The sequence below is a fragment of the Nanorana parkeri genome, unplaced genomic scaffold (assembly GCF_000935625.1).
Source record: "Nanorana parkeri isolate BGI_ZX_2015 unplaced genomic scaffold, ASM93562v1 scaffold44, whole genome shotgun sequence".
NCBI lineage: Eukaryota > Metazoa > Chordata > Amphibia > Anura > Dicroglossidae > Nanorana > Nanorana parkeri.
In genome coordinates this window covers 2334156-2343426 of record NW_017306312.1, presented here as the reverse complement: position 1 = coordinate 2343426, position 9271 = coordinate 2334156, and the positions used below count along the sequence as shown (strand labels likewise).

General features: G+C 43.9%; 1 protein-coding gene across 1 annotated transcript in view; it reads right to left on the bottom strand.

Moving 5' to 3' along the window:
- Window positions 1-7926: 7926 nt before the first annotated feature.
- LOC108800601 (neurabin-1-like) overlaps window positions 7927-9271 on the bottom strand; it is an 85053-nt gene continuing 83708 nt past the window's right edge. Inside the window, exon 18 of the mRNA XM_018572584.1 lies at window positions 7927-8592. Coding sequence (XP_018428086.1) covers window positions 8428-8592 — 165 coding nt within the window. The 3' untranslated portion in view covers window positions 7927-8427. The remainder of the gene's footprint in view (window positions 8593-9271) is intronic.

Here is a 9271-nt window from a genome sequence, read left to right as displayed (position 1 = left end):
GGCCATAATGAGGGGGAAGGAGTGGTAGCCTTGCCGCAAGGGTTAATAACATTTCTAACGAGTTCTTTAAAAGAAACCTTATAGTAAGGAAGTAGAGCGAGTGCTTTTGACTGCTCTCTCCTGAAAAATACTAGTTCCTGGGCTGTCATTTTGGCCAAATAGTTTCAGTGATTACCCCCCATACCACGTATAGAGATTAGAATGTCTGACTGCACCAGACCAAGCATGCAGGATCAGAATATCGGGGTGAAAAGTGCTGAAGCCACAGGACCAAAATGACAGCCAGGGAATAGTAAATGTCTGTCCTTCTACAATAGGGAGAGCCTGGTTCTGTGTGTAGGGTTCCTTTAAGTATCCTCTCCTTCATACAGGAAGATTTCAACAGTTGTCACTGAAAGGTCGACCGACCATCCATCCATCCATCCATCCAGTCCGGGAGGAGTAATCCGCATTTTCCTGAGCAGCTGTATCTGATGTGTGCGCTGTGATTGCCAAATAATGACCTGCTTGTTGAAGTGTTTGTTTGAATAAGTTCTTCATGTGACTTAGAATATTGTCAGGAAGATGGTGTGTTCCTAATGTCCGCTCTGGCCGGGGGGGATCTGTGCAATCTGGTTGCTAGGGGTAACATTAAATTCATGGATAAGATTTATTGATCAAATGTGATGTAGATTGCCAAGTCAGCAAATCGGATTTGTCTCAATAGGGGGATGTTGTAGGATTCTAAAATTAAAAATACATTGAAATAAATGTGATCACTATACATTTCCAGTGTGACCTGGATTTTGTTCCTAGCCCCAGAGTCCATTTACTAGGAATTTAATAAGGTGAAATTACTAAAACGAGCAGACAGAAGCTGGAGCAAGATGTGCATAGTAACCAGTCAGCGTCTCTTGTGAGCTTGTTCAGTTTTGAAAATGAAAGAGAAACCGTTTGGTTGCCATACACAGCTGCTCCAGTCTCAGCAAATCCCCCCCAATGTATTTTTATACGGTGAGTTATATATTTGGATTGATGGTAATAAAGTGAATGTCGGTTACGTTATAGGAATACATCCTGACTATGGGAATTCAGAGCTTCAATATACATTACTAGAGCGGAGGAAGTCTGACACCCCTATGATATATTTCAGGTATTTATCTTTTAGTTTTGGATAGGACGGGAAGAGATTAGAATCTAGTTACACTTTGCTGTTCTAGTGCATGGTGTGTTATTGCATTGTCACACTTCAGCATGGGTTCGGTCCATTTGTTTTGAATGGGCTATAACACTGGGACAAAGGAAAAGAAACTATTTCCATACATATTAGCTAACTAAACCTGAGATTGTAGTCCATCCCGGGAGTGAGCTTGGAGCGGTGATTACTTTACAACACACACAGGAACCATGGGGAACAAAAGTAGCCCCCCTCCAGAAGGAAGGACAGTGTCAGCACCAATTCAGAGATGATTTGCGGATCTACAGCTACAGATACATTTGTGTTAATAGTTCAGGGGACTGGAATCTGTAAGATTTACCTCCTGAGTTTAGTGACACTTTTGTGGGACAGCTTGGCCTATTAGCCCTCGTTCACACCTTAACGTTTTGTAGCGCGTTCTACGCTCGACGAATGCCCTACAAAACGCTCAAAAATATAAATCCCATTGTATTCAATGGTCTCGTTCCCACCTTGGCGTATTTCCGCCCGTCTCTAACGCGCTACAAAACGGCCCACGCCAGAAAAGGTACAGGTACTACTTTGGGCCGTTTTGTTGCGCGTTTCCATTGGGATACAGCCAAGTAGCCTTCGGAAACGCGCAACTTTTTTACCGCAAATCGCGGTAAAAAAACGCGCGGCGGTCGCGCATATGCAATACGCCTAGGTGTGAACGAGACCTTAGTGACGGGTGCTTACAATAGCCGGCTCATATTAATAGTTAAAGTTGAAAATAAGCAGATTTCTTGTATTGCTTGCAAGTGACATCTCTGGTTCACCCAATGAGGGAGCGGCACCATAGGAGGTAAGTGGACACAGCAATTCTGTCAGGAGTGAGCTATTTGCCAATGTAACGGGTCCTTGACCTGGAGCAAATATGCAGCAAGGCACTTCTGAGTGAAGTTGGATATGCGTACTTGGTGAGTCAGTGACTCCGAATGTATGAAACCAGCGACTGCTAAGCGACTAGCATAAGGAGGTGACAATAGCAGCCGCCATCTGCCTCTCAGAGCACAAAAGCTCAAATCACAGATAACGCACCAGGATGTTAAGAAGTTATTTTAAGTCTAAAAACTAGTCACATGGCTAAAAGAAACCTTATTACTGTGTGTTGCATTATGGCCACTAGATGTAGCCGAGGAGCATAGGAAATTCCCGGGCACCATCTAGTGGCCATAATGAGGGGGAAGGAGTGGTAGCCTTGCCGCAAGGGTTAATAACATTTCTAACGAGTTCTTTAAAAGAAACCTTATAGTAAGGAAGTAGAGCGAGTGCTTTTGACTGCTCTCTCCTGAAAAATACTAGTTCCTGGGCTGTCATTTTGGCCAAATAGTTTCAGTGATTACCCCCCATACCACGTATAGAGATTAGAATGTCTGACTGCACCAGACCAAGCATGCAGGATCAGAATATCGGGGTGAAAAGTGCTGAAGCCACAGGACCAAAATGACAGCCAGGGAATAGTAAATGTCTGTCCTTCTACAATAGGGAGAGCCTGGTTCTGTGTGTAGGGTTCCTTTAAGTATCCTCTCCTTCATACAGGAAGATTTCAACAGTTGTTGATGGAAGGTCGACCGACCATCCATCCATCCATCCATCCAGTCCGGGAGGAGTAATCCGCATTTTCCTGAGCAGCTGTATCTGATGTGTGCGCTGTGATTGCCAAATAATGACCTGCTTGTTGAAGTGTTTGTTTGAATAAGTTCTTCATGTGACTTAGAATATTGTCAGGAAGATGGTGTGTTCCTAATGTCCGCTCTGGCCGGGGGGGATCTGTGCAATCTGGTTGCTAGGGGTAACATTAAATTCATGGATAAGATTTATTGATCAAATGTGATGTAGATTGCCAAGTCAGCAAATCGGATTTGTCTCAATAGGGGGATGTTGTAGGATTCTAAAATTAAAAATACATTGAAATAAATGTGATCACTATACATTTCCAGTGTGACCTGGATTTTGTTCCTAGCCCCAGAGTCCATTTACTAGGAATTTAATAAGGTGAAATTACTAAAACGAGCAGACAGAAGCTGGAGCAAGATGTGCATAGTAACCAGTCAGCGTCTCTTGTGAGCTTGTTCAGTTTTGAAAATGAAAGAGAAACCGTTTGGTTGCCATACACAGCTGCTCCAGTCTCAGCAAATCCCCCCCAATGTATTTTTATACGGTGAGTTATATATTTGGATTGATGGTAATAAAGTGAATGTCGGTTACGTTATAGGAATACATCCTGACTATGGGAATTCAGAGCTTCAATATACATTACTAGAGCGGAGGAAGTCTGACACCCCTATGATATATTTCAGGTATTTATCTTTTAGTTTTGGATAGGACGGGAAGAGATTAGAATCTAGTTACACTTTGCTGTTCTAGTGCATGGTGTGTTATTGCATTGTCACACTTCAGCATGGGTTCGGTCCATTTGTTTTGAATGGGCTATAACACTGGGACAAAGGAAAAGAAACTATTTCCATACATATTAGCTAACTAAACCTGAGATTGTAGTCCATCCCGGGAGTGAGCTTGGAGCGGTGATTACTTTACAACACACACAGGAACCATGGGGAACAAAAGTAGCCCCCCTCCAGAAGGAAGGACAGTGTCAGCACCAATTCAGAGATGATTTGCGGATCTACAGCTACAGATACATTTGTGTTAATAGTTCAGGGGACTGGAATCTGTAAGATTTACCTCCTGAGTTTAGTGACACTTTTGTGGGACAGCTTGGCCTATTAGCCCTCGTTCACACCTTAACGTTTTGTAGCGCGTTCTACGCTCGACGAATGCCCTACAAAACGCTCAAAAATATAAATCCCATTGTATTCAATGGTCTCGTTCCCACCTTGGCGTATTTCCGCCCGTCTCTAACGCGCTACAAAACGGCCCACGCCAGAAAAGGTACAGGTACTACTTTGGGCCGTTTTGTTGCGCGTTTCCATTGGGATACAGCCAAGTAGCCTTCGGAAACGCGCAACTTTTTTACCGCAAATCGCGGTAAAAAAACGCGCGGCGGTCGCGCATATGCAATACGCCTAGGTGTGAACGAGACCTTAGTGACGGGTGCTTACAATAGCCGGCTCATATTAATAGTTAAAGTTGAAAATAAGCAGATTTCTTGGGCCGGTCACCTGGTGATGAGGGGGAACAAAGGTCACGGGGTTAATTCTGCTGACATTTCTTTTACTCAGTTTTCACCGGAACAAAATCCAACAACAAACACCTCAGAAAAGGGTCAGTTTTATTATATAAAACACTTTGTTTTACAAAAATGTTTCCAAGATTTGTTTAATCTTCTACATTTAGTGGAAAAACATGAGAAATTGGAAGAAATGGTCCACAGACAATTCAATGAACAAATATTATAAAAAGCACATGTGAGGAGGGTAACGTAAGAAGCTGATAGAGAGATGTAGTTCTTTCCTCTCACCCAAGTCCTGGAAATGTACCGCAGCCTGATTGGATGTCAGTTAGGCCACACCCATTCTCCACTGATGACATCAAACCCAGGCTGCGGTGTACTTTGTACTGCATCTGACATAGCGGCGTGATTGGGCCCCAAGAGGAGCCATATTGTGTCTGACTGAATCATCAGCATTCAGCACTGACTAGAAAACAATGTTACAAAGCTTTGTGCTTCATATCCGTAATGTGACCCTGTTCTACAGGAGGGGGAGGCAACCTCAGCACTCCAGATATTATGGAACTACACATCCCCATGAGGCATTGCAATAGTCAGACAGCCACAGAGGCATAATTGGATTTGTAGTTTCACCGCAGCTGGAGTGCAGAGGTTGCCTACCTCTGTTCTAGAGAAATTACATGGATGCAGTGATGCTTCAAGCCACAAAATGGCTGCCTCCAAGTTCTATAGGCCAGTGCGTCTCCGCTCCAAATACCCCAACAGGTCCGGTTTTCACCATTTGTGAGCACAGCTGCGGGAATATCTGAGGCAGTAACTCCGATTCAGGCAAACTTGTCAGAGTAAAAACTGGCTTGCCATTATTAACCCATTCTTCTGAAAATGCCAGGTGCCTGGGTGTCACACGGACTCTGCTGGTCTAATACATTTAGTCAGTGACCCAAAACAAGCATTCAGATGACTACTTCAGCCTCCAGGGGACCTCCATACTTATCTTAGGTCAGCAACTCCAAATCTATTAAAGCCGTATCATCAGCAGAACAGCCAAGCAGCTGGCATTTCAGGAGTGGGCGTCCCCATATTTCCGCTACAAACCAGGGGTGAGTAAAATCTGTCCTTCCAGCTGTGATACTACTACAACCCCCATGAGGCATGATGGGAGTAGTGTCTGGATGTCAGGCATTGCCTCAGCCATGGCTCCCAGAAGCAGATGTATGGTGGGATTTGTTTGCCTTCCCCGGGATAAATGATTGTGCAGAAGGAAGACAACCTGGAGCAGCGGCGTGAAGAAGCTCTGGTCTGAAAGAATCAGGTACAAAAAGTACCATTCATGAGAGAACTATGGGGGCTGCCATTCTTGGCCTCCTGAAACCACTGGCTGTGCTTAGTTTGAATACTTCCGAATGACAGCTCTGAAACTAGCACCCGGCAAATGATTGAGAAGAGTGAAAGTTTCTTATGCAGTTCAGTGACTCATATCGATAATGCAGCATTAACAATTTAACAGCCAGAAAAACTGCATCTTCAATGGCAACCTACAGCGTTCTCCTGTGACAAGTGATTCATGAAAGATCCAGAGCTTGGTGATGTGTGCATACCTACCTACCTCCCCCCTCTTCAATTATTAGGTCCCCAACACTATTTCCATAGAAAGTCTATACTATCCCCTTTACAAAAACATTTCCAATAAAATACAAAAACTGTATTCTTCATAAAAAGTTGTCTCGGCTATGACATCATTCTGCACCCAGCAGACAAATGTTTCTAGGAACACAGTGTGAAAGTTCTGTAGTGGTTAGTGAATACACATGGTAAAGGAAGGTGGGAGATGTGCATTCTGAAGACAACTCTTTACATCTGACACACTGCAGGCAGCCAAACAAAAAAAAACTAACAGGACGGCTTCAACTCTGAAACCCATTTCTCCGGGAGGAACTACCCTTGAAGTAGGCTACCCCCACACTGCAAGGATTAACTGCTTGTTTTATCGGGGGGTATTGTGCAACTGTCTTACTTACCTGATCCCCGCTCCCAGCACTTGTCACTCACCTGTCTCCCCTCATCTCTGGGCTTGTGGAAGGACCCATTCTTACGTATAATGCTGGACTATGGGCCCTCCATTGTATGTGATGACATCAGTGGGCCTCTGACTGCCAGAGCAGAGGGGGTAAGAGGCTGCAGTCTTGGAGCTTGCAGGAGCGGGGATCAGGTAAGTCACACAATACCCCTAGACAACAATGAGACGGTAGCCCTGGTTTGGTTTTGTTTTTTTCCCCCGGTAGAGAAGCTTTCACATTGTTTCAATACGCTATAGACAACAATTCTCACACTGTGCCATCTCAGCAAAGATAGACCTACCCCGGTGATTCTTTTCTATTCCAACTAGAGGATAAACATCACCGCAGAGTACAGTGTGACCAAAAAATGACATCATGTGCGCTCATTCATCCCACAACTTTTATAACTACTTAAAGGGACTCTCCATGTAGCAATGTTTCAATCATCTCCCCTGTCCCTGGTCAGATAAAGCCTGGCGTCCCTGTGTCTCACCATGGGTTAGACCCTCACAAGACAAAGATGAGCGGACGTTACTTCTGTACCGTAAAATCGTTGTAAAACTTTTACAACTTCTCAGAGACAAAAAAAAAGTCAGCTGATGGAAAATTCCTTTAAATACGCAATCTGTGTCACTGGACTAATGACTCCTAATATCTGCAGTGTGTCAGTACTAGAACAGTGTATTACATAAGATGAAGAAAGAAAAACCCCACCACATCCTGATCATCATAATCCAAAAGATTAGTAACAAAAATACACAACGGACTGGTCTGGGGTACCACAGCTTAAGTACCATTATTGAACATCATATACACGTCAGTGTCCAACAATTGGCTTGCCAATACTCTCCTGAAATGAGGAAGTTCATATTAAGATTCAGCAAGTGCATACACGAGAAAAGAGGATGCAGGTCATGGAAAATGTGTTCAGTCTCAACAAAAGAATCTATAAACAGCGAACATTCTATACACGCTCAAAGGTTTCTAACTCTCATACAGGACACCCCCTATTCATCCTCAAAGACTCCCCAAGTCCATTTACAACATCCCACCAGCACACACAAATACTTTCCGTCACAAGCGGATTGTTGGTCACTTATCTGGGAGCAAAGTTCATGTCATTCAGTTACAGTTAGCAGCTCTAGATCGTAATATAAAACAACTGATAGTTTTGCGGCACCGGGCTGACAAAGAACTGAGGCAGTTCATTCTCATCAACTAGGGATGATGCAATGGAGGGTGACCAGCAGGGGCAGGTTATCTGAGTAGCAGTGCGTGCTTCACAACCACCAGCTCATGCTGCCTCATATTTTACACACCAGTGGCTTTATATAAACCTGTCGCCCAGCGTAGAGCTGGCTGGTGCTGAGAAAATAGCTGGGTTGAAGTTTTAGAAGTATACCGGGAAGGGTAGGGAAGTACTTGAGGGCAGGCACTCAGCCGCTTGGAATGTTTCCAGAGGAGGGGTTGTGACTCAAAAAACTGCAGGCACACAAATGTGGTGTTGTATGCTTCAACAAAAGCAGCCATAGCACAGGGACACCGCCAAGAAGTGCGCAGTAAACCATTGTACAGGTCGGCACAGCCATTATACCGGCCTAGAAAAGTGTTTTTTTTATCTGGACTTTCCCTTTAATTAGCCAGTGCTGCAAGTAGAAAACTATACACGAGAATAATCTTTCCCTATAAGAAGTCAGGAAGCCTGCATGTTACTGGCTGTGCGCGGAAAGTTTAAACACAAACAAACTATATTATGAAGTGGTTGTTGGAGAGACAGAAAAAAGTTCAGCATTAAAATATCCACAACCTCGTACACTAAAAAATGACACTTCAAGAACTCATGACAAATATAGGAGCTATTTTCTTTTTTTATAATAAAAATGCTAAATAAAATGCTCAGTCAGGTGACGTACATTGTTTGATGCTAGTAGGCATTAAGAAATAATCTAAATATGTTATAGATTTCCCATAATCTCATTTTAATTGTACACCTATATACATATACAACACATGGGCTGGAAGGTCTCGGGTGTAGTGTTTTAGCAGCTCGATTCCACTGTTGGGACCGCTTTGCCACCTTTTCTCAGGACTTCTTTTTTTGAACTTTTTTCTTTATGTCTTTCCAGTTTTTCTTGTGCTTTCTTAATTTCTTTGATTTTCTTCTTGATAGTGGCTCGGTCTGTTTGGCTCAAAACACCCAGCGCCTTTCCGGGAAAAGCAAACAGAACAGTCAATGTACAGTTGGGGAACAAATGAGAAAACCATTGGTAGAAGTGGATCATACAGAAACCACTAGTGATGCACCAATACCAGTTGTTCGGTATCAAATACCAATATTGACGCAGAGCATAGAGCCAGCTTCCCGGCCAATCGTGTAATGACTTGCCGCCCGGCTTCCCGATACCAGAAGTTCCAGTATTGGGATGGGCATCAGGAGCATTTGGGCGAGTACGATTACGGTATCGGTGCATCCCTAGAAAATACAAATTTATTTAAAACATTCTCCAGTCAAAACGTTGCTGTAGTTTGGAGTGTAGAAGGGTTAAAATCAATTTTTTCTTCTTGTTTACCCAAAATTGAGGGTTGAAAGCTCCAAACTGGTATTAAGAGTCCGGAGCTTTTAAACCAGTGACTGGAGCAAGTTAATGGCCAAATACTTTTTTAACCTCTTGCCGTCCGCCCGTAGTAAAAAAACGGACGGACGGCACTGCAGCATCTGCGGGTTGCCGTCTCCAGACGGCAATTTTTTTCTGCTCGCGCGCGCCCCCTAGCGGGCACGCACGGGCAGAAAAGACCCGCTAAATGCACACACCCGTTACCGGGTGTTTCACATATAGGCGATCGGCGGGTCCATAGCCCGCCGATCGCCTATATGTGCTCGTT